Genomic DNA, 26,627 nt, shown 5'->3' on the forward strand with positions numbered 1-26,627 from the left:
CCGAGCTTGTTCCTTGCATTGAGTGTATATTTGCAGAATTTGAGAGTTGAGTTGCTCTTCTTTTAGGAGGCAATTTCTTTGACCGAGTAGGTTAGAGTGAAACAGATGGAGGAACTTGCAAAATATTTTGTTAGTTCTGCTAGAAAAATGTAAAAGCAAGATTAATAATTTATTGCTTTGAAAATGAGTTGGGAACTCATATATCTTCATTAATCACTTGGTTGCGAATAATTAGGTTGAGTGAGTTCAACCTCTGAAGCTGCATCATTTCTAGGGGCATTAGCAGCATCATTTCCAGTATTGTTAGCAGTAGCATTATTATTTTCATCAGGGGCAGTATTAGCAATATCATCCGTATTTGTAATGGGTTTATTAATTAAAAATACAGAACAGAGCACATTGGTTGCAAGGGTTCCATGATTAACCTCTGTGTGAACAATAACGTTCTGTGCTTGTGGTTTCTTCATTCTTGCTAAATTTCACAAGTTAGCAGGAGTTTCCAGAACGACTACAAGGAGCTCCTTTTAGTTTCACCGTAACGCATTACAGAGATTGAAGAAGACGAAGTGTCAAAGTTTTCTTGGTGTTTTGAAACTTATGAACATCATAGTGAAAAGAACGAGAGTTTTAACCCCCAAGCAAACTGAAACAACGTCGCTTTCATTGGGTTTGGGCGCGAAACCAACCCAATGACATCTTAGTTATGTGCAGCTTGTTAGGTAAATGTGTTAGATAACCAGTAAATGTGTTAGATAAGCATTTCGGTTACGGAGAGCATTGTAGGGACAATTGGAATCCATTAATGCTAATTTGAGGGTTCTAATTAGGGTTAATAAAATTGTAAGGGTCAAATTGAATATCCGACCAAATTTTAGGGAGAAATAAAAATTTAATTCTATTTTTTTCGATAATAAAATTTAAAAGTATTTTTATGAATAAAAAAAATAAATTTGGTACATTTTTGGTAGGGGTGGCAACTGCATCTTACCTGTAGGTACTCAATCCGATCTCATCGGGTCGGATAAGGTTGTTAACCCGATATAAAGTACAAATTGAGCATCAATTCTACCGACTAATCTGCATCTTGTATATGTATATGTTATATATTTATATAAAAATATATTTAAAGTGTATGTTAAATCAAAAATTTTTCATTAAATACAAAAATGTCTTAGTCACTAAACAAAAATTATTAATTGATAAGTTAATATTTTTTTTACATAAAAGTCAATTCTATTTTAAATTATCAAATTATATAATAATATTGTATTTTTTTTATAACTCATAGATAAAATCAGATATCACGATTAAAAATAGATAAAGAATAAGATTGAAATTTGGAATATTCTCAACCTACAAATAAATATAAAGTAGAGTTGAGTTTAATAAAAATCTCAAGCGCAGGCAAGATTAGGATTTGCTCAAAATCCTACCCTATCTACCATATCCACGTAACACCCCTAATTTTGGGTGATTTATTTTTTTATAATAAAAAATTCCTCCCGTTTTGGTTGTGGAAGTACAAGGAAAAGTAAAAAACAATAACCCTAAGCCACTGATTCGTCATTCATCCACAATTCGCAATTCCTCTCTGCTGCTCTGGTGCCGCCGCCGGTGCCGCCGCCGGTGCCCTCTGTTCCGCTTGCTCCGATCAGGTCTGCTCCTTTTTTCCCAGTCTTCTCTTTATTGAAAAAAAAAAAATCCTTTTTGTGCTACTTAACCTTTAAATTTTATGGTTGAACGTTGAACAATGCTGATGCTGTTTGATCAATATGTTGCTTCTGCTGCTTCTAATGACTGTTATTGTCATTACTTCCTAACCTCTCTTCTTGCTTTCTTCATTTCATTCTCATTTTTCTTCTTCTACGCGTCTTTTTCCCTCTTTTTCTATATGCAGTACACTTGAGACCGCCGCTGATTCCTGAACTTGGGCTGGAGAGGAAAGAAACACTTTAGTGGAGGGCTCGCTGGTGTTTATGAAGGTGTGTATTTCAATTTTTAGTTAGGGTTCAATTCCATCACCAAATTAGACCATTGATTTCAATTCCATAGTTTTTAGTAGAATTGAATTCTCTTGTGCTTTCCAAACGCCCTGTTAGTATAACCCGGCTTCCTTGCTTTGTAGTACTCTAGAAGTGGAAAGCCGAAACTATGGAAAAAGAAGAAGGGGGAGTGAAGCAAAGAATGGTTATGTCTGATGAAGAGGAGAAAAGTCGACGTTTGAAGCTTGAAGAAGCTCTTGAAATCCAGTCCCTTAGGCGCATCATTAGTGCATACCTCAAGTATAACCTATTATTATTATTGTTCTTGTTTTTCTTGTTCTTGTTCTTGCTCTTGCTCTTGTTGTTATTGTTATTGTTATTCTTGTTGTGACTGTTACCTTTAAATATGATTTCTTTTCTCTCCAATACATTGATGCTGTGGAAGTGTAAACCCCTATTTTGGCACTCCAAAGATTCTACTTCTGCGTGGGGGAGGTGAAGTTTATCTAGCTTTTAATGATCCTTGGGGGCGACATGAGTGCTTTTCTTTTATTCATGGACTATTTTGTTGGAACTTGAATTGTTTACGTGTCAAAATGGTTGTTTACCCTTCTTAGAATGTCTCAAAAGGAAATAAAGGTCTCTTTCCGTGGCTGTTTTATTTTTGTTTTCGCTTGTTGTGGTGAAATGTAACTCTTCCTAAAACATGATTGTAGTGACATAATTTTATTAAGGTATAATAATATTTAATCTATTGAAATGATTAGTATTAACTGCTTATATTTAAGACGGATCACTTTTGCTGTTTCCAGTTTGGGCAAGGTTTCTTTGTTGGAATGATTCTTTTTATTTTTTTTTGACTTTTATTCTATTACTTCTGTTGTACTTGGTGGTTTTTTTCCCTTTTATTTTTGAACATCACCATAAATTTTCAGTTTATAACTTGAAATGTGCAAATGTACCTATATTCATAAGTATGAAATGCCTTTGAAATTATGTTGCTTTCATTTGTTCATATTATTGTTATACTTGTTGTAATTTATTTATTTACTGTATGTTTATTGGCTTTAAAATTAATTGTCTCTAACACTATCATCTAACTCGTTGAAAGAACACTCAAGGTATCTACATTTCTTTCATTGACTTTGCGTGCAGCTATCCTGATGCTGCAGAGGAGGATGTTAGTCGATATGAGAGATCTTTCAGAAAGCTTCCACCTGCCCATAAGGTATTAGTTTCTTGGTTCCCATTCCCTAGCACACATGCTATGAACACTGGCACAATTCTAATGCCTTGTAATAGTTCCTTTGCTGTTCATTTGTTGCTGTATGATTTTCCTGAAAGTGTCTGTTCATTCTTGTAACCCCTTGCTTTCTACCACCTCTTCTTGTGTCTGTAGGCTTTGTTATCTCATTATCCTCAAAAGTTTCAAAGATTGCGACGGTACATTTTGTTTACTCTCTGCTTTTTTACTCTCTCTCCTCTCTCTCTCTCTAGGAGTAATAGCAGCTGGATTGAATGATTAGAGCCTTTGAACTTTTTTCTACATACTTCTTTGTTATGTGATTTTCTTTCTTTTCACTCTCAGAAATAAATTCTGTACAATTTGATCATTTTAGCTTTTGAAAACAAAATAAAAGTTGTTTTAAGCATTTAGCTTATCTTGGCCAGCTGATGCCAAAGCATGTTTGGTTTAAATTAATAAAATAAAGTATATACAGATGCACACATACCTTAACAATATGAAGTACAAACTCACGAAATATAACTTGGATTTTGCCTAGTTGCGGAAACAAAGCAATGTTGTTACTCTTCTAGATGAACAAAATGATGAAATTGTGTCAACCAACAGCATATGCTTGTTTTATTGGATGTGTGCATTGTGAACTTAGAAGTCGTTATATTTCTTTCAATATATACTGGTTAAACTTATGGTTCTTATACTTCAGCAATATCTGGTTTTACGTGGTAGGATTTTGTAGCATAGATGCCATCTCAAAATTGCTTATCATAGAGAGATTCCAAACTTCCACAGTTAATGGTGCATATATAGGAGTTAAATTATTAAAATCCTTCCATAACTGTCAAACCTTGAATCAGTTGACCAAATTTTGAATCATGAAGTGTGGTATGTGGGTGCTTTTGTATGGTAAGATTCAAAAGCATCATAAAATTCCTAAATAAACAAGAATTACATAGCTTTCTATAAATAAAAAGGCGCTTTAACAAAAAGAAAATGCTAAAAGGTGCAAAAAATAATTAAGTTTTAGTATATCATTGATGAAATAGTAAAGTACTAAATTGATGCATCCACTAATACCCAAATACTATCATAAGCCACTATCATGTTGTAAACTCATAAAATGTCATATTTAATTTTAAATGGTCATATCCAATTCAAAAATGAGAAAAATGCTGGCAAGCAGAGTCAGGGTTTAAGGAATAGAAGAGATTATGCAGCAGCAGGGCAGGGAACAAAAGAGGCAAGTAGGAGAACATGAAGAATTGTCTGTTTTTATTGGAGAATTAGAAATTTTACAGGCATACTTTATAGTGGAGGGAGAAACCTAGAGAGAACTTTATTGTAAGAATTGAGAATTTGATTTTGATAGAAAAAATCTATTTCAGTAGAATAAAAGAGAATATACAAAGGAGGATAAACAATCCTTGCACAAAAAGCTTAGCTCTGAAACAAGCAACAATGCATGTCAATCCCTTTGAATGTCAGCTGAAGATACCCAATTAAACAAACCATGTGTTGAGGATCAAAGGGACGCAAAAAAGGAAATCATTGAAAAGGAATCTTTGGAATTCCTGGAATTCCTTTACATCGATATGCACTAGAGACTTACAAAAACTGCGGACTTCCATAGAATCTTTGCACTTTCATGTTAGCCAATGCCTTTGAACTTAATGAGAAGAACTTGCTGTAATTTCATAGGGCAAAGCCATGATTCCTTTAAGATACCAAAAAAGCCAATTCACATAGAGGCAAAGATCTTGCCACAGGATGATGCATAATAATTTCTATTATCCTTCTCCTCATCTTGATGAAATGCCCCCTGAAGGCAACCCCTGTTAGAATTGAGAACTTCTATTCTGTTGTCTACAGTGGAACTTTGGGTTTTGAGTGATAGAATGGAGACTATGACTAGGGACTTGCGTTTTAGAGAACCAGTATGGTTTCTGGAAGTTTAATAAAGGAACCAATTTGATTTTAGCTGAATAAAGATCTTATGGAAGAGTAGGGAATAAACAACAAAACTAGAGATGTCAAAGAAGAACTGGGATCCCAAATTTCCCCTTAAACAAAAGTAAAATAGGTATATGGAAGTTTGGCAACAGGTATGCTAGCACCGCCGTGGATGTTATAATTGAATATCATACGATACTGCTAGTTAGTCGACAGTTATTTCGTACAAAATAATGAAGAGATAGCGGGAGATGTTAACCATAGCATTTGTGCCTGGTGGATAAAATGGAGGTATGCTTTATGTGTTATTTAAAAGGTTCCTTTAAAGGTTAATGTAACCTTTTATTGTGCAATAATTAAGACTAGTGATACTTTAGGGAACTAAATACTAAATGAAGTGCCAACATTAAAAAGTTTTACAGAAAAGGAAATGTTGTCTTCAGGGAGTGGTCATACATGAAATGATAAGATTAAATGTATGAATTCAGAGGATGTAAGGCCGGCACTTACTAAAGGAAAAAATGGTAGACTTATGCCTATGATGGTTTGAACATGTTAATTTAAGGCAACAGAAACCTCAAGGATATTGACTAGGTGAAGGACAATCCAACAATCAGGATTTTAAAATGACAAATAAAAACTCTTAATAGTCTCAAGACCCATTTCAATGGTTCTGTAGTTAACTAGTGCCTTTGAAGAAGTTAATTTGGCAAAAGATAATAAGTTAATAACATCATTTGATCTCCACAGCTGGTCTCATTTAATGACAAAAGTTAATTGGCACCTTTGAAGATGTGAACTTTGCCAAACAATAAAATCATTTGATCCGCTGATCTAACCAAATGGGTGATAGAGTTTGAGAAAGACAGGGAGGACGGGGGAGAAGAATGAGACGAGAGAAGAAAGAGTTGATATTACTGCGTTCAAGCATAGTTCTGTGCTTATATATAGATGGCAGAGTAGCTTATTCAGTAAGTTAGTTCAAAGGAGTAGAAGAGACCTGTCATCCTTAAGTTAGTTGTAAGATCTATCCTAGCTGGCACCTTCTTTAACTGTCTACCAAATCAACTTAATTGTTTTTGCCACTTCTAGACTCTTACTTGGTCACTCTTCAACTCACATTGTTATGCCCCTTGAAATTGGGCTCGTTGCAGGATTGGAATACTGTTACAGCTAACTTAGGTCTCATCTCTAAGAACCTTGCTTTAGACACTGCTTTAGTGGGTATATCCGTTGGTTGCTCTTGAGGTTATGTGTGCCATCAACAACTTTTTTTTTTCCTCTTTCTCTTAGAAAAAGATTCAACTCCATGTTTTGAGTGCAAGACTGGAGTGTGAGCAAGCATAATCTCACTCAAGTTATCATAGTATACTACTGGTCTTGCACCAGCAGTGGGAACCTTTAGTTTAATGCGTAAGGACTGAACCCAAATCCGTTCAGCTGTGAGATCCACAATGCTCCTATATTTTGCTTTCACACTAGACATGTGATCATCAACATCCGCTGCGCAGTTTACATCAGAGTGTCCCTTGAGGTTGAGGAACTTTGGTGTCGCTGCCTGTCTAAGTTTGATTCCAAGTTCCAAGGTTCCAGCCAAACAACGAAGAATCCTCTTAACAACCTTCTTGTGGCTCTCCTTAGGTGTAAGCATGAATTGACATGCTTTGTTGACATTGAATGAAATTTCTGGACGTGTAATAGTGGCATACTACAGTGCTCCTACCATGGACTTGTACGGGATGGATCAGAAATTGAATCATAATCATTGTTTTTGTGGGACAGTTTGAGGCCAAAAGCCATGGCTAGTGTTTGAGTCTGGTTTAGGTACATCTTGTGACTGTGAGGGTGATATTGTAGTGGATTGTGACTTAAGAAAGATGTTTGGGGTTGGGAGGAGACCAGAAGTCATAGACCTAGTGATGGGTCTATCTCCTGGAGTTGTGAGTGAAGGAGGGCTATATGGGTTTATGTACATGTAGTTGAGGCTGTAGAAGATAGTGGAGAGTGTGTTGCAGGGATTGTGTTTGTGTAGGGGTGGGTAACAGTGGAGGCTGCTGAATAGGTGAATCAGGTGGAGTAATAGTGATGTTTTTTGAGGATAAAGATGCACGAGTATGTTATGGAGAATGCTGTGCAGTGTGAGGAGAATTATGATGCAGATTTGAGTGTGGAATGCCAATCGAGACGATTGTAGTGACATGTGGAGGTTGATGCATGAGGGAGAGTATTAGATGATGCATGATGTTGAGGAGTGGTCACTGCAGTGATTGCATTTTGGGAAGGTAATGGAGTGGCTATATATGGAGTGTGTGGCAGGGTGTTTGAGGGAGAAGCCACTAGATGATCCTTATAAGGAAACCTGGTCTCATGAAACTTGTTATCCTTATAAAGTTATAATTGAAGAGCTTGCCTTGATTGTCTTAACACCTAAACCCTTTGTGTGATTGACTATAACCCAAAATGGTGCATTCAAATGAGTGAAATACGAACTTATTTTTATTGTTATTGTAGGGTCCTAAGAATGGAAGACATGCAAAGCCAAACACTCTAAATTGTACCACCTCTCAGATGGTTAGAATATGTACAGTGATTAAGGTGGAATTCTGTTTATAGTGTCTGTGACAGTGACCACTGCCTCTTCCCAAAAGGAGGAGAGAGGCATTGATGCATTTTCTAAGAGTGTTAAAGCTGTTTCTACTAAGTGTCCCTGTTTTATATCAACAACACCATTTTCATTGTGGGTGTGAGGACATTAGCCTATGATTTATTCCTTCTTATTGAAAGTATTTGGAAAATGCTCTATATTCAAACCCCCTCCCCAAATTAGACTGTACAACTTTTATTTAGTTTCTAAGAATAGTTGTGCCAAAGCTTTAAATTGCAAAGAGGCTGCGAATGCTTCTAATTTAGTTTTAAGAAAATAGGTCCGACTGAATCTTGAGTACGCATCAATAAAAGCAATATAATACTTGTATCCATTATTGGAAGTGATAAGGGATGGTCCCGAAAGATTAGTAAACACCAATTCTAAAGAAACTTGTAAGTAGAGAGGGAAGAGGGGAGGCAATGTGCCTTGCCAAGACAACACGTAGAGCAATGTTCAGTTGCATTTTTAACTAAACAGTCGTAAGGCCAGACCTAAAAAAACAATTATTGTCTAACACAAATTTGCTAACACTTAATAAGTTCTTTGTAATTTCTGGAACGAGCAAAAGATTGTTTAGTTTGAGTGGCTGTTTAGGGTTTAGGGTGATAGACAAACCTTGTTCATTACGCACATGGAGTTGGTCAGATCCATTATAGGGTGATGCTTGCATGAGGTTTGAGAATTCAGGAGTGACATGTGAGGTCCCTCCATAATCTGGATACCAGGTTGATTCTATCACTGATTTAGGTGTTGCGGCAGAGGCAGAGAAGTGTGAAATTGATGGTGCAGGAGTCCTGGTAGGGGCAACTAAGGCATTGGGAGGGAGCTGTGATGAGTGAAATGTAGGTGCAGGTGTATATGCATGAGATGCAGAGTTGTGAGTCATAGCAGAATAAGGAGAATGAGAAATACTTGAGTGGTTAGCAACGTAGTGAGGAGATTTAGAAGATAGTTGGCATACGGTGGTGGAGGTAGAGGTGTACGCCGAAACAGCTGATCAAACCTATGTTAGCATTTGAAACTCGTATGACTTGGCTTGTTTCATGGCTGACAGATTGTGGAAGATAGTTGGCATATGGTGGTGGAGGTAGAGGTGTACGCTGAAACACCTGATCGAACCTATGTTAGCAGTTGAAACTCGTATGACTTGGCTTGTTGCATGGCTGACAGATTGTGGAACTGCGACCTGAACGACCACTTTGTCCCGGCCCACCATGGCCCACAGATCTCTACCAACACGGTGGCCACCAAATCCACCTCTGAAACCTGTGTTGACCTTAGACACAAAATGTGCCCAAAGCACTCGTGCAAAGAACTTCATGTTCAATTTAGGTCGAGCTTTGTGAGTCATGAGATGCACCTCCATTTGAAGCACAGAGTATGGCTTAGGCCTGGTGTTTATGGAGGTGACCAATGCATTGTATTCACTTCCTTGCCTAGCGAGGATGATAGCAATGTGTTCTTGCTTCGAGACTGGACTCCCGATAGAGGCTAAGGTGTTCACAATGGCTTAAGTGTGGAGGAGATGTTCATTCAGAGGTTGCGAAGTCTTTGCTATTGTGCTCAACTCTACCTTAAGTTGTTGCACACGAGCTTGTGTGCAGCAAGTTTCATCCGCACTTGCCACGACCCACAAGCACTCACATCACAGTCAACAAGTGTGAACACCAATTCGGTCTTTGTCGACATTAACCATGTGAGGGGCGTCTGGTCTTTCTCCTCCCAGAGCTCATACTCGTTGGAGACACAGTTGTTGAGAGTATCCTCCAGCGACATAAATTTCAGAGGATGGACTGATGGAGAGCGCACCGATCAATGAGACTGAAGAGCCGCCACTAGGACTTGATGATGCCATGAGTAGAAACTTCTGATCATCGAGTCAGAGAGAGATACTTGGGAGAGGATGCGGAAGAGGAGGAGGAGGAGGCTGTCTTTGGATCCTCCTCCAACGCCAGGGGAGACAAATTTCTCAGCGGAGGCATTGGAGGAGGATCCATGCTATGCAATCTGAGGCTTTAGTTGTTTTGTTATTAAATGGTCGTTTGCTGTTGGTCATAAGTGATTTTACTTGCCATATAATAATTTTACTTGCAAAGAAAATTAGTGGTCATGGATGTGATTATATTGACCACTAGTTGTCCATATGTTATTTAATACTGTAGAGGCCAAGTTTTAAACTCTAAAGTTACTGAAGTATTATATTTTCTATGCCGTCTAATGGTGCAGGTGTATTGCAGTAAATTCTCATTTCATATTCGGCATGCTTCAGGTCATAACTCACTCCTGTAGATTGTATTTTTCTGTTATTGTAATGTTTGATATTGGTACAATGAACTCTTTCAGGCCTTTGAACCGCCTCTTGATATGAGCGGGGACATAGACTTAAGCAGAGATGCACATCCTGAGCATGGTCAAAGGGATCATTTTGTCTCTGAAGGGATTAATGCTTGTCCGTGTGAGTCTGCTCCATTGAGAATAACATGTTCTGTATCTGGTCAACATGCTTGTGCAGAAGGTATCAATGATACACGTAGATCATCGGCACCGGTGCATGCCAATGAGGTTCTGCAGCATTTGACTCCATGACCCCTTTTAATTCAGTAGATAAGAATTGTGATTTTTCCTTGGTCCTATCATTGTTTTTTTCATTTAGAAATTTGACTCTGTAGATAACAACAGGAAGTGGACATTGAGAGTCACCATAATTCAAATACTGGGACCAATCTTCCAAGCTTGATACATAATGGAGAGATCCGTGAATATGGTGGAGCAGCCTTCACCGATTCCAATAACAATGTCAGTCCTCTTTCCTGTTTTACATTTGCAGTTCCCCAATCCCCGTTTTTTTTTAAGAATTTCTGGGTTGGTTTTATGCTGTGCCAAGCTCATTGATGGCAACAAAAAGCTTTTTGATATTTTTCGTATTAATTGTCAAGTGAAAACTTCAATTTATTTCTAGGAATATCTTCCTGCACTTTCCTTTTATTCTCCTGATAATTGGTGCTCACCAGCAACATCTTTTTTTTTTTTTTAATTTTAAAAAAATTACTATTGATATTTTGTATTGACCAGTGAATGTATATGTTGTGCTATACTTGAATTTTCTCATCCTTTTATTTCTGCTTTATGTCAGATCTCTTCTTCATGTCAACAATGGTTAGAGCCATCTTTGCAACTGAATGTTCCTTTAGTTGATGTTGATAAGGTACATTTATTTTTCAGCTCTTTTTTGTTCTTGTTATCTGTTTAATGCTAGGAATTAGGATAGTGCTAAGTTTTGGATTTTAGTTGGTTGAAATAATTTTCTTTTCTTTTTTGTGATTATACTGGCCTGACAATGGAGATGGACAATGCATTGTTGAATTTGTCAATATTAGAAGTCCAATGTTGTTTGAGAATACAACCATGATAGTCTGTATAAATGCTTGGCGATCCGCATCCCTTGATATAGCTTTTGTAGTTGATTTAGGGACATCTAATTCTAATATAGTATTAGACCTTTTGCTGTTTGTTAGTTCGGCCACCGATCTGCAAATGTCAATCCTGTAAACTTCACTTTTCAAATGTCTAGTTGAAGGCATAAGAGGGGTGATTATAAGTTCCACAATGCTTAGGTGAGTTAGGGCCGCTCAATTCTGATTGTCATTTAAAAATTTGTTGTTAGCTTGCTGTTGTATCACTCCACACGTGGCCTCGGCCAATCTTTTTTGTTTCTCTTTCCATGTTTTCTATCTTAGACCATCTTTGTCTCCCCCTTCTTGGCTGCTGCAATGGAGGCTTCCAACACCTTGTTCTAATATGGCTTAGGATATGGATCTGTTTTGCCTTCATTTTCTCTATCCTTTCTACAGAATTTGATCCACAGATTTGTCATCAACTGAGTGCTGGTATCCCAAAGTTCATTATAGAAGTGAATCAATATCCATAGGCAGAAGTTGAGTAATTTTGAAACCACTGCTTCTCAAACAGTGAGAATGACAAAATGAGTTTTGATGTTATGCAGCTTAACATTTTCCTGTTGCTTCCATCGACAATTTGTTCTGGACTCAAGGGAATCTGTAATTGTATGAAACACTGAACCAATAATTATCAAATAAAATGATGCTATTCTCTAAGATCATTGAAAAATAAAAAAGATAAGTGCATGGTCAATGTACTCTTAACTTGAATTCTTCACACTAATTAAGTTTGAGAACTGAAATACCTGGTATCAGACTAATATCCTGAATGATAATTGTTACCAAATTTGGATGAAAGTGATATTATGTGTGCACTTTGTAATGTCACTTTTCAAAAGTTCTTTTACATTTTCTTCATTATGACTATAAAATGATGCTTGTCAGCCTGTCTCCTCATCATTTAATATGGAACATACATTCTCGAAAGAAATAAATGGGGTTTGTCTCTAAATCACTACACGACCTGGAAAACTTCAGTGCTTTAATTTTCATGATCAGTCTATATCCTGCTGCATACCATATTGTATGATTTTTACATTTCTCCTTCTGGATGCTTTTTATTTTGCAACTTCTTAGCATGGCAATATTGATGATTCTAATTTTGGGTTTACTGCTTTTTCCTCAGGTGCGATGTATAATTAGGAACATAGTTAGGGACTGGGCTGCTGAGGTACTTCTTGTTTAGTTCTCACTTCTTGCTTTTCAAATATTCTATTTCTGCTATCATATAAAAAGTTTGATTTGCTAGTTTAAACAGTGCAATCTGAAACTTGGTGTTATTTCCACCACTGCTGGGTGGTGTCATATCAATAACTGAAGGATGCATGCATGATACTGTGAACTTAATTAGAAACAATGAAATGAGCACATTCTCTAAGCTTCACTTGTCATTTCCCTCATGCTATTTTGGTTGTTGATTCCGCACATCCATTACCTTTTTGCTAAGAGCTACTCACTTATGTTTTCTGATATGTATCTTATTAGGGTAAGAAAGAACGTGATCAGTGTTACAAGCCAATTCTTGAAGAACTTAATCGCCTGTTCCCTAATCGCTGTAAAGAGAGGTAGAGATTAACACTCCTAACACTAGCAGAAAGTCCTTATTTGGGTGTAGTATTGCTCAATTTTTGTACTAAAAGCATTCAATTTCTCAAACAGTCCACCTGCTTGCTTAGTTCCTGGTGCTGGACTCGGTCGGCTGGCTCTGGAGATTTCATGTTTAGGTTTGTGTATTTTCAGGGTTACATAGAAATATGTTTTAGATATCATCATTATAATAGATATTTCGTATTATGTTGCAGGATTTGTCAGCCAGGGAAATGAATTTTCATACTACATGATGATATGCTCAAGTTTCATTCTTAATCAGTAAGGACAATGATTTTCTCTTTGTTGTCAGTCTTACTAATGATAAAACTAATCACCTATTAGTTTTTGAGTCAAAGTAACGACTGGTGTTCTGATTTTGAGTTTCCTCTTTTTCTTAAGTTCTCAAACTGTTGATGAGTGGACAATATACCCTTGGATTCACAGTAATTGCAATTCAGTGTCAGATAACGACCAACTTCGTCCTGTTTCCTTACCTGATATTCATCCAGCCAGGTATGTACTTATATAAGCGAAAAAAGCCAAAAATAACTTAAAAATATTCGAAACTTACAAATCCAAGCTTGCAAAAGATATGCAATGTTGTTAGGAATCAGATTTAAGGCTCTGTTTGGGTTCACTCCCACCCATACTCGTAGTATTGCAAAAAAATAGCAATACTAACTACACTGATTTCACATATACAAGGTTCCCTTTATCATTTGAGTTAACAGATTCAGTAATAACTTCATTGGAAAAACCTTTATCTTACGCAGTGCACAGTATCGATCAATATGAATATTTTTGTGTTCTCATGAAAATAGGTTACTCAAATACCTACTTGATTATCACAATATAGCTTCATTTGCTGAGTATCTGCAAACCACTCATGAATTTCGTTAGTCGAAGTAAACCTCCTAGTAGTTGTAACCATTTTTCAGTATCATGTGCTGAATTTCTCGAAACTTTTAATAAACTTTTCAGTGTCTAGGGAAAGGTGGCAACTAAAAAGTGTAATGTTATGTAAGTAGCCTAATTTGATAAAAGCATTAGTGCTGATACCATGGCCTTGATGTCAAAGGCTCTTTCCCCTCTTGTTCATTTATGTATGTATGTATGTGTGTGTGTATCCTAACACTTGGTTGCAACTATGGATGCAGTGCAGGAATTACTGAAGGCTTTTCCATGTGTGGAGGTGACTTTGTTGAAGTTTATAGTGATTCAAGCCAAGTAGGTAGGAGAGATTATCTTTAGCTATATATATTTTCTATTTAAAATCATATATCTGTGGCTCTAGCAGGGTAAAAATTCATTTTTCTGCCAATCCTAAATGTAAACTTTATTGTTCAACATTTTGTCAAATTAGGTGTTATGGCAGGATTTGGATAAATGATTCCTGACTTCTTACCAACTTAACTTGAGTAGAGAACGAGCTGCTATAGATGCTTGAGAGTCTGAACTGATGGCTTCTAATCTTACTACAAATGAAAATATGGTCTTGGCACAAGTTTTTCAGTGTACATATCCATATCAATCTGAGTAATGTCCTCAACAAGAGCCTTGCTTACTATCTGGAGCAATATCCCTCTTAGAAAAATAGAACATATCAAATTCTCAAATCAAACTACTACCCTTCCTTACCGTGGTCGCTCTATTTAAGAACTCTGAATTTGCATCTTCATCCTCATGCAATTTAACATAGGGTATGTTTGGTTGGGGGCTAAAAGTGGGGTCAATTTTACCTAACTGAACTACATGTGTAATTTTATATTTTTGGATAATGTTAAACTTTATGTTACTAATTTTTAACTCTAATATATTGCCCCATGTAAATAGAATAACGTAGAGAACTATTTATAGTTGCCCGTAATAACTTGGAAATTTTTATCAAATAACAATAATAATTTCTTCCGAGTTACTATGTCAATTTTTAGACACACAAACAACAAAATGGAAAGGAAATTATTCAATGATGTGTGTAACATGTATTTTTATCTTTGATAAAATGAACATTATAATTCTTTCGTATCTAATTATCTGTACTGAATGACATTCAACATCATAACACTCTTTGCTTTTGTAATTTCTAATGAGACTTACATGGCCAAACAGGTGCATGGGATGCAGTTGTCACTTGTTTCTTTATTGACACTGCTCACAATATAGTGGAGTACATCGAAATAATTTCACAAATTTTGAAAGACGGAGGAGTAAGTTCCTTTATCCAAAATTCTTTGCATCTCTCTTCTTTCTTATCCTTCAATTGATAAAACTTGTTGCATTTCACATGTTGTATTGTCCATCATGCTATTGCTGGCTGACATCGACACAATGACAGGTTTGGATAAATTTTGGCCCTCTACTTTATCACTTCGCTGATATGTATGGGCAAGAAGATGTAAGGTTCTTTTTCTTTCGGCACACAGCATTGTATCTTATTATTCGGTGTTTTGTCTTACACTGAAATTTGTCTGTAGGAGATGTCCATTGAATTGAGTTTAGAAGATGTTAAAAGGGTTGCATTGCATTATGGATTTGAATTTGAGGTAATATCATCTGATTTGGATAATGATCGCTTATGTTTATTGTTGTAACTAATCATATTTGCTTTTTCCAAATACAGAAAGAAACAACCATAGAGACAACCTACACCACAAATCCTAGATCAATGATGCAAGTAAGCTTCAAATCCTCTCTACTCCAATCCCTATATGTTTTCTTTCTTTCTTTCCATAATCTTGTGCTTTGGGGATGATCTTGTTAAATACCTTTATGCATTTCTCATCAGTTCATGGCTGTTTATAATTCGGTTGTTTCAAGTTGGAAATTCTGAGACGCTTAATAGAGGTTTAGATGTTCATATTTATTTTTTATAATATAGATAGTAAGTTCGCAACGTTTCAGATAATAATATACTTTGATCGTCCATAAATTTGGTACTTACAAAATAGACAAAACTAATGGGGCTTGTTTGACAAATTAATGAATAACTAGGGTGAGACCCGCGCGATGCGCGGAGAGGTAAATTAATTATATTATATAGTGTATTATAATAAGTGTTATATTATTTAGAGATTGATTAGATAATATGTAAACTAATGTTAAATTTAAATTTTTATATTAAAAATATTTTGTAGAATATTTATTTGATAATTTGTATAATTTTATATAATTATTCAACTAAAATGCAATATAAATTAAAATATAGTTTATATTTTAAAAATTTAAATTCATATATTTTTAAAAAAGGCATAGGTCTTTTATATTAGAGTTGTACAAAACAAATATACTATATCTTTATTTGTTGCTTCCATTTTACATTTGCTTTAGTTGTCATATTTTGTCTTCTCATATGGTGTTTTTTGGGTTGCAAATAATTAAAGAAAAAAATTTTAAAAAATGAATGAGAATCAGAAACATCAAAAAATATAAATGAGTTTTATAATAATATATTTGAATATATTTAGTAAGGGATGTGCCGAATTTGAACTTGGGTTTAGAAAAATGAATGAGAATGAAAAATACAAAAGATGTAAATATAAAATTGTGAATTCATTAGGTAATCATTATATATTTGAATGTATTTAGTAAGAAAATGTGACAAATTTAAACTTACTTGAAGGAATTTTTGCTAATTGGTATGAGATTAAAAAATAAAGAATAGTAGAGTCTTATGTAGCATGCTTAAGTAGACCAAATAATGTAATAATAAGAGTATTAACATGTATAAGTTATAGAATTCCAATATTTGTAACTGAAAATTTTTATAATAATTATTATTATGACGCTTTTAATGTATATTTATTGTATTCAATTAGTACTTTATGTTTTAATTGAATAATAATAGATAAGAATTTTTTCTATTATATTTTTTTAAATCTTTTACTAATATATGATTGGTTGATTTCCAAGTTTTGCCAACTATCAAGTAAGCAAAATTGCTAACATGGCTTCGTTACAAGGGGAAATATGGCTTAAACACAATATAAAAGAATTTAGATATCAACTTTTATATAATAAAAATAGATGTATATGGATGATATTCAATGACATCAAACAAAAATTTGCCTTTATCATTTATGCATTTTTTTAATAAACCATTGGATATAGCAAATATCTTTTGTTAGAATTTGCTGAATTTTATAATCCTGTTTTGCAGAACCGTTACTTCGCTGCATTTTGGACGATGAGAAAAAAATCTGGAGTGGCGCATCAGCAAGTGCCTTGATAATTGGAGCATAATTTATGCATATAAAGTATAATTAAGTTAAACACTTTGTTAGGCTTGTTCTCTTTTTTGATGGAGTGGAGAGTATTCTTGTATTGATGGAACCTTCGCCACTAATTTGCCATCATTGAAAACTTATACGCATTTACTAGATGTAAAAGTTGCACATACCCATAATGAGTGTTTTTGACAATAAGATGCGTGTAGAATAACATATCCATTGATACCATACAATATAATAAAAACATTTACTTTGGTTTCAATTGTGCTTCCCTTCAGTTCCACCAGCTTAAGAATTCATAGAACATGCGTTGCTGCTTTCATCGTGAACCGTATATGGATTTTGACATGTCGGCCGATATCTATCATGAAACTGCTGTTCCATGTGACCGGTGGTCAATTTATTCAGTTTTATCAAGTTTGACCGATTTAATAGTCTGGATAGTATGTAATCTTGACCCGACTGGTAAGAGACTAATTCACCAGTTTTTTTTCCCAAACCGGACAGTCCAGTCTGGATTTAATAACAATGATTTTACCTGTATCTTTGCTTCTCCCCTATTCCTCATTGTTCGTGTCTTCTTCTCCTTCCTCTACCGATTCATCACTTGACAATAAGAAACCGTTCTCTTCCACCTCCATCGGGTTTCTTCGCATGATGCACGAGACGTACCGTCTCTTCCGTGCTTGCCAGGAGCTACAGTTCATCATGAACCGTGTATGATTTTTGACATGTCGGCTGATATCATGGATTTGCTGACCCATGTGACCAGCGGTTAATTGATCTGGTTTTATCGAATTTGACCGGTTTAGTAGTCTAAATAGTATGTAATCTTAATCGGACTGGTAAGAGATCCGATACACTAATTTTTGGACCAAATCGGCCAATCCAGTCCGAGTTTAATAACAATGCTGTCACCTATATCTTTGCTTTTTCCATATTCCTTATTGTCCGTATCTTCTTTCCCCTCCTCTTCCGATTCATCACTTGACAATAAGAAGCCGTTCTCCTCTTCAACCTCCATCGGGTTTCTTCCTCACAGCTTCACTGAAAGACTTCTTAGTGGACTCCATCTGCTTGAGTTCGTCCAACTGTCCTATCAACCAATCCTCTTCTCTAGGAATAACGGACACGTCTCCAAAGAACTCCCCATGCCCTCCTTTCCTACCTTACTTGACACTCCTTTGGAGTTGATCTTGTTCCTGCCTAGAAGTTTGATGTGGTTCATGTAGTCTTGAGTGGCCGCTCCGGCTGAAACCACCCTTCATGTGGCAGATGACGGGTGGAGACTCCTTGATAGCTTGGAGAAAACAAAAAGAAAAAACTTTGGGCGCTCGTTATTTAGTAAAACAACTGAACAAAGTAGTGGTATCTTTTTCGATTCTAACAGTGGTTTAATCAACTCATTCTACATTGTGTGAAGCATGATAGGTGTATCCAAATTGATACATGGGCCTATATTTCAGAAATTATATAGAGAAGCAACCTATTGTTCACATTTCACTAGTAAAAAGCTCATCATCAGTGTGTTTAAGCTTAGTATGACTTCCTTTTTTACAAAGGAAATCTATGCAGCCAGGAATATTTCAAAAAAGACTATGCTCTTCATACTTAACATTGTTTTTCAATCTGAGATTTTACAAACTGTATATATTTTCTTGCCAATCTTACACTCAATTCCTTTGAATTTACAGCTAAAAATAGATTTGTTTGGAGATTTCGCAACGCAGTTCTTTGATACCTCGTTTACAGTATTCTTTAGGGAATGGCTTATGTCACCCAATGCCCATGCTAATGATATGTGAGGCCGTGGATCCTGTAGACAGTAGGTCTAGTTGTAATATGAGGGAAAAGGATAAAAATAAAATAAAATTAAACATGAATTATTGATATAGATCCTGTAGAAAGTAGGTCTAGTTTGTCAGAGAAAAATCAAGAAATTGCATTGAGAGAGAGAGAGAGAGATTATACCTTGTAAAATTCAGGAAGGCTATGAAGCTTATAAATTGCATTGATCAATTCAATTTGCTTTGTTATCTGAAAATCATTGAAAAGGAAACACGTTTCGTATACATCACAACTAAATAGGATGAAGTAACTAGATCAAAAGAGGGCAAATTAGGACAACAAGCACAATGAATGAAAGAATGTAAAACTATCATGCTAGAGAATTGTAAGAAAAATGTCTTCTGATTATGTTGCAAGTTACAACAATATGTTACTACTAGTATTTGATCTGATAACTAGTACATATAGGGTATTAGTCTATTGTATGGTACAACATTATCCATCGGAAACCTATTCAGATCTGAGTACTGTTCACCGGTTTCAGAGGCAGAGCACCCTCTGTTAGATGCTATGTTTTCCAGTAGAGATCAGGTTTCCAGTGCCGGCTGATTCAGTTAAGACTCCAGCAAATTTCGGTTTGATATCCTCCTCCTCTGAATGTTCTAACTTCTAACATCTAACATCACCTTCGAGCAGGTGAGGCGGACAACAGTTTCAATTTTGTTATCAGTGAGATTTCCAGTAAATTCAGATTCAGTTTGGTTCTTCTGTCTTTGATGTTTGTGATAGAAACAGGTTTGGCTTGGTTTATAGGAGGAAAGGTAAGGAGTTGATGGGCTGATTTTTCACCGCTTTCACTGCTTAATTCATAATTGTTGCTAGATGGCTGTTTGTTGGCTCTTTTAAGCTAGTTTAGAAGGTTTAGGAGCAGTAGTGCTAGGCCTAGCTGCTGCCTATAAATACTAGGGGTTAGTTAGTTAGAAAATTCTGTTCAGTTTGTTAGTTCAGGAGAGGAAAATTCTCTCCAGAGTTGGTTAGATCCAACAGTGTACTTCAATAAGGGATTGTGATTTACAATCCCTAGTTCATCAATAAAATCCCCTAATTCTGCTAGTACCTTGATCCTATCATTTTGGTTTTGGCTTCCTGTTGTTAGCATCTTGACAATGTTTAATTTTAGCTTGATTTTAACCCGAAGGATCATATTGGAAGGTTTGTGGCACAATCTATGTGGAAAAAGGAAATTTTATCAAGAGAGAAAAGAATGTACAGAAGAGGATGATACATTCCCACATAGATGCAGAATATACGGCTCACAAAACTGACAAGACAATATGATGAAAGCATGCCAAGGAAGATTATTAAACAAAGTACTATGTTTTCAGCACTGAAGGGAACCTCAGAATGAAGTATACCTCGGAAGGAACAAAATCAATAGTCAAGAAGGAAGTATACTTCAGAGTGCCTTTCCAACCAAATATATCAATGCACAGCAAGAATTGTGTTGTAGGATCCAAAACCTCTCATTTTGTTCACGAAAGCTTACGCAAGTCAATAGAGCAAACTCATGATTCTCTAAAGATACGGAAACATCTAATACAAAGAGATCTCACCATAGGATAATGCCAAAAAAAAAATAAGCTTATCATCTGAAATCTAGACAACAACACTATAGATATATTAGAAGACAAAGCAAGGAGAGGCCTGTGATTTTGGAGCATATCATATGGTAAATCCTATTAAAAGCTGCAGTTCTATGCTTTCACCTTGCATTTTGATTTCCTTTTTTAATTATCATCAAGTTAGCTAATTTCGTTATAATATATGTTTAACTCTATTTTCTAGATACTTTATCTACATGTATACAGATATTCTGTTGTTCAATATAATATAGCATTCTATCAACTATTCATTTGCATGATACTCTCATATGCAGTAACTTCTTGAGCTGTGCCATTTTCCTTGCAAGTTGCAAGACTAAGAGAAAAAAAGATATCCTCATTGTGTGAAAAACATATTTAAAAGGTTTATTGTACAAGGTATTGGCAGTTTTAAATTTCATCCTTGATGTATTTTAGTTTCGTCATGTCACCATTACCCATTATTAGCCTGAGTTTTATGGCCCTCAAGCTTTACCAATATTCTACCCAACAGATTTATATAGAAAACAAATGAAATATAAATACCCAGCCATTAATGTCATCAGCAATGCAATATTTAAATCCAACTGATGACTTGGTGCAAAAATAGAACTCAAGAAATATAGGGCCATTGAAAAAGGAAAGAAAGGGCTGCAAAGCAAACCTCTACTAAACCTCCTTGAACAACTTCTAAGGAGAGAAAGGTGCGTGTATGATCATCATTTACGAATACCTCCCACTGGTTGAAGTCAATCCAATAACTACGTCAAAACAAGATAAGTTAAAATAAGAAGGTCAGTTGGATAGATACATGTTTCATTTTCATAATAGAACAACAATAAAAAATAACTGACTGGTGTCGTGTTTGAAGTTTTTGTCGAAGCATTGAGACCACTGAGTCAATTTGATGAACCCCTATTGGAACAGTTCGTCCCAAACTTATGTGAAACTCCCTTCCCAAGGCAACCTGTTCAAGCTTCTCATCACTTTTGCAGAGGACTTTAAGTGGGAGATCAATGTCAACAACATGAAGATTAGGTTCCTGAGAGGTGACTTTCTTCAAGAAAGTGGCTATTTCTTTTTTTGATGAAGATGAAATATGAACTGCAAAGAACAATAGCAATCTGAGTCCAACATAACTGAATATTATATAGAATAACTCAAAAAACTTTTGAGAACATTGTGAAGGCTATTGAAGTCATAGGAAGAATCATCCAAGTTTAAAATGGGCTTGGCTCAGGGATTGCCCAGAAAAATATGCAGAGACTAAATCACTTTTCGTCCACTTATATTCACATTCTAATCAAACAAATGCCCAATAAATAACAAGGAGATTATTACAAAATTTAGAGGAATATTATTATGTTAACTAGCATTCAAGCATTGAACCAAACAATTACGACTATTGACCACTATCTTTGCCTAAAGAATTAAACTCTTGAATGGAAGAAAATAACTAGTTCATATAGGGATCATATAATATCTAGTATCATGAGAAGAACCATTTCACCAAAAGCAATAAATGGTTTTTGATCTTAACACTACCCATGATAAAATTAAGGAAACCAAAACTTGAATAAGACATGCTAACATTCTTAACATAGGGAACAGTATAGCAAGATCTAATCCATAAACTAGCAATACTTTCCATGAACAAGTACTACAGAACAATTTCAACATCATATCCATAAGGATTCCATAATGTCTAAGTCTAGTTCTTTCTGTTCAAATCCTAACAGAATGTTCTCCAATGATTTTTCTACTTTTCTCTGGCTAATCAATAAGTTTCTACTTGGTAATTCCTAGGTGGAACTCTAAAATAATATCAAGTCCACCGGATGATTATTCCTTTTGAAATTTGATCCTGCACATGCAAAACAATTTTGGAGTTCCTTTTCGTTTATGCTTTCTTCTAAAATCACTACAGTACATCATAATATTTCTCCTACCCCTTCTTCAATTAATTACAAAATTTAGAGGAAAAGAAATCCATCAGACCCTCGCTATAACAATATTTATAAGGCTCCTTCCAATACAACTCATCACCAGAGGCCAAATAAGGGGAAAAAAGATGAAAAATGAAATATAGCGGATAACTGTGCTTGTTAATGGAAATCAGATAAGGAGACCATAATCCACTTACTTGGTATGTATACATGTAGGACATAGTTACCATCAACATGAGGGAAACTCCTAACTCTAGTTGTCTGTCCTATTTCCAGATCTTGAGAACCTTCATCAACAAAACAGTGAATTTGTCATCCAAATCATCATACATGCACATGTAAAAAATAAAGTAAAAGTTTGTTCAACTGCAAAATTTAATAAAATTTGAAACATATTCTAAGGTTGGTGCAATTAATGAATGTTACAAATTTCTTCATGTATCATCAACCCTCAACCTATCCAAGTAAGACCATATTCCATTCTCTGTTGTACTTTTGTTAAACAACAGCAATGCCTACGACCAACCAAAACGAAAAACAAAAACAAAAACAATACCTTATAAATAAATAGTGACTTGTCACATATCACATATCACATATCACGTGTTTAACACATTCATACTTAAATCTCTTTTGTTATGGGATGAATAGAAATCTGATGCCCTTTTGTTACAAGCTGAAAGAAAATAAACTTAGAACCAACCATACCAAGCAAACTTAGAGGGTCAAGGAGTGAGATAGGAGGTGGTGGCAACAGTGTGAATTCTTCGGAGCGAGCTTTAGTTGTACATGAAGGGGCAGCTTCAGAATCCGAATCAGAAGATCCATCCCCATAACAAGCCTTCAGTGCCTCCATTGGCTTAATACTCACAGTATAGCAAGGGCGTGAGTGTGAAACCTGAAATTAATATCACAAGAAACCAAAGTAACAAAAGGGCTTACATTGACATATTTTCCTGGCAGATTCAATTCAATCCGATAAAAAAAAAAACATATTGGAACTAAAGAAAAGGATCAGACTCGTATTCTAAGACAACATGCACAAGGCAACAGTGAGGAAGACACAGAGAAAGACGACTGGGGACGGTGACTAGCAGAAAAGAAGATGCCACTCAAAGACAAAGATGACACAATGACTAGAAGAACAAAGCAAGCAGAACACCAGCAGAATTTATGCCAGCCAGCCACAATGAGACCCAAGCTACGAAATGTCGGCTATATCGGTGTCATAGACCTATTGAGTAGAGGAAATTTAGCAAGACACGATGAGCCGTGATCCACTATTGATACCTTGATCTCCTCTCAAAGTTGTCAAATATCCGACGAGGGGGTTATTGATAAAATTAAAAAATCATCTACCAGAACCGAAATTCCATGTAACTAATCTCAAGTACCAAACCCAAAAACAAAGAACAAAGCTAACATTAAAGTTTATTATCAATCATGATCAATAAGATTGAACCTAACAACCTTAGATGAAAATTGAAAACCTAACGTAATTTGATCAAACAATATGATCAGCAATTTTATCAACAATTCAATCAGAAACTTGCTCAATAATCAGCAATAACAAATTGATAGCAGAATTTCCCTTATAGCAGCAGCAACATTACCAACAATTCAATCAGAAACTTGCTAAACAATCAGCGATAATACATTGATAGCAGAATTTCCTATATAGCAGCAGCAACATTATCACGTAATCAACAATAGAAGATTAAAACATGAGTACCAAGAAAAAATGGCAGAGGTAGAGAGGTAGAGAGGTAGAGCAGACGAGCTGAGAGGAGGAGGCGGTGGAGCAAAGCTTCACAGAGGAGTAGGAGGAGACGGAGAAGAGAAGCAAAGAGGAGGCGACAGTGGAGCAGAAGAGAGAGGATAAGGCGGAGAAGAAACACCAACAGAGAGAGAACGTGGCGGCGAAAAAGAGGCGCAGCAGAGAGAGGTAGAGGCGAAGGCGGTGAAAAAGTAGCACAAGCTCCCAGCCGACGAAGTAGAGCACACAGAAGTCGGAAAGGAGAGGCGCCGTGCAACGGCGGTGAGCTTTGAGTGGGTCCGTCGAAGAAGTGAATAGCAGAACTGCAGGGGGTATTTAAATAAAAAATTTAATTATTTACTCCTTTAAAGTTTTCAGGTGAAGTCGATTTCATGTAAAGTTGATACTTCAGAGCAATTAAATGAAAATTTAGGCAAATTATCTAACGATTTTAAAATATTAACTTCACGTGAAGTCGATTGCACCTAAATTTTTACCTAAGATGAATCTTCATATAAAATTTTCTCATTTTTTATATTGAATCAATTATCCAAGTATTGATATAGGGGTGCACAGACCCGGCACGGTCCGAAGGCCCAGTTTGGTCCGAACACTTTAGAAACTAATTTGGAGTTCGGGTACGGGTCTAAAAAATAGACCCAGTCATTATTTTGGGTCAGGTCCGGGCCATAGCTCGGGTCACCCGAAGTCGGCCCGGTGATCCGGTCATCATACACAATTAATATTTTGTATTATTAGTGATGGATTATGATTATTCTTACGTGAAATTTAAGTATTGTAAACCTTAATATTTTGTGTTATTAGTCATTATAAGACTATAAGTTAATGTTTTATGTTTAGAATGCATAAGATTTTAGACTAATACATAAGATTGTGTTATTTGTATTGATTTAAATATTTGGTATTATTAGACAATATTAGTATTGATTGTGGTTATGCTTTAATATTGATTGTGGTTATGCTTTAATTTTGAAGAATGGTTGGTTCTTGTTATGTTTTTCTAAGTGAATTTTACCATGTTAACTAATGGTTGGAACCTTGGAAATTTGGATATTTTTACATGCTAGTTTACAAGAAGGTATCAACGTAATGTAATGTTAACGGTCTGGTTTTCACCCGGTATAATTGTGGCCCGAAAGTGTATTGGTTTCATCGGGTCTAGGGCCGAGTTCGGGTCTAATAAATAGACCCGGTGTATATTTTGGGCCGGGTCTGGATCACATCAAACCCGGTTTCACCCGGCCTATGTGCACCCCTATATTAATATAGCCATATTTTACTATGATGGACAATTTTAATAGTTAAGTAAGGTGAATTCATTTTAATTTGGATTTAGTTTGATCCTTTTTTCTATTTATAATCTTAATTTTATTGTGTAGAGTACTTCTTCTATTTTCTTTTTTATTATTTTTTTTGTCGTATCAATTTGTCTAAAAAATTTATAAAGCTAGCAGAATAAAAATATCTATACGTACATATACATAAGATAAATGTTTTTTAAAATATCCACCTTACTTAAATTTGTTTATGCAATAAAAATAGAATAACATTTTTTTTTGGTAACATAAGAAAAAGAAAACAAATTGATCTAAAAGTCAATCTAAAATAAGGCAAAATAATAGTGTTTGGTTCAAGTTTAAGTTTGTGACCTAAACGGGTAAAAAAATAAATTTATAGAGTTCAGTTCCTTTGTTGAAGACATTGCAACCAAGAAAGCATCCATTCTTACAAATTTTTGTTGACCATACCAACTATAATGGTTTCCACCATATATTATTACATATTAAAAATGGCAAGACATGACGAGTCAATTTTGTGCAAAATATAAGATTGGACTCAATAATATAATCGTTATCTAAAGCAATATGAAGCGAGCAAGATCATTGATTTTGTTTTTCGTAGTAGTGTTCAAAAAAGTTTGCTGACACACTTGAAGAGCAATTAGAAAAGTACAATTTTTTGGCTTTAAAGTATCATCAAAACTATTAAAATCAAGAAAGAAAAATAAATGAAGAAGATGGCAAAGAGGAACCAAAAGAAATGCTTAACACAATGAGATTAGGATTACAAATTAGGGGAGGGACCAAATTGGGTCTAAATTATAATGAATTCACGTCACTTAACTATTGGAACTGTCCAACATAACAAAAGATAGCCACATTAGCATTCCGACAGCTGACTCTGCACCGAAAATAACACAGGAACCACTATAGTGCCGGAGTTCTATCTGAGGGATTACTATAAATTTGAAACTTCGGATTAATTTAAACTCATAGAATGGGTCGCTGATCACTCGTCAGCAAATTTCTCCTTGTTGGCCTTTAAAATATGAGTATACTTGAAGGTCTTTGTCATTGTCGCCTCACGGTCCAACAACTTA

At 35.5% G+C, this 26,627-nt stretch overlaps 2 protein-coding genes across 2 annotated transcripts; one reads left to right on the plus strand and one right to left on the minus strand.

The window, feature by feature from the left end:
* The first annotated feature begins 1,391 nt into the window (after window positions 1–1,391).
* On the plus strand, window positions 1,392–17,358 carry LOC112795599 (uncharacterized). Its single transcript, XM_025837609.3, has 20 exons — window positions 1,392–1,655; window positions 1,898–1,982; window positions 2,126–2,282; window positions 3,138–3,210; window positions 3,382–3,425; window positions 10,049–10,091; window positions 10,166–10,384; window positions 10,502–10,618; window positions 10,956–11,027; window positions 12,407–12,451; window positions 12,766–12,845; window positions 12,940–13,004; window positions 13,083–13,149; window positions 13,270–13,383; window positions 14,028–14,101; window positions 14,980–15,077; window positions 15,206–15,265; window positions 15,345–15,413; window positions 15,491–15,544; window positions 17,027–17,358. Exons 3-20 carry the CDS (start codon window positions 2,152–2,154, stop codon window positions 17,093–17,095), a joined length of 1,494 nt encoding a protein of 497 aa, XP_025693394.1. The 5' UTR covers window positions 1,392–1,655; window positions 1,898–1,982; window positions 2,126–2,151; the 3' UTR covers window positions 17,096–17,358.
* Window positions 17,359–18,528: 1,170 nt separating this feature from the next.
* Window positions 18,529–24,547, minus strand: LOC112795600 (uncharacterized). The gene is made up of 7 exons (XM_025837610.3): window positions 24,203–24,547; window positions 23,179–23,368; window positions 22,668–22,757; window positions 21,379–21,628; window positions 21,189–21,285; window positions 19,068–19,133; window positions 18,529–18,912 (listed from the first exon to the last, which is right to left on the minus strand). The coding sequence occupies exons 2-7, from the start codon at window positions 23,324–23,326 to the stop codon at window positions 18,721–18,723; spliced, it is 843 nt and encodes a 280-aa protein (XP_025693395.1). The 5' UTR covers window positions 23,327–23,368; window positions 24,203–24,547; the 3' UTR covers window positions 18,529–18,720.
* Window positions 24,548–26,627: the final 2,080 nt, after the last annotated feature.

Source organism: Arachis hypogaea, chromosome 4, assembly GCF_003086295.3.
Source record: "Arachis hypogaea cultivar Tifrunner chromosome 4, arahy.Tifrunner.gnm2.J5K5, whole genome shotgun sequence".
NCBI lineage: Eukaryota > Viridiplantae > Streptophyta > Magnoliopsida > Fabales > Fabaceae > Arachis > Arachis hypogaea.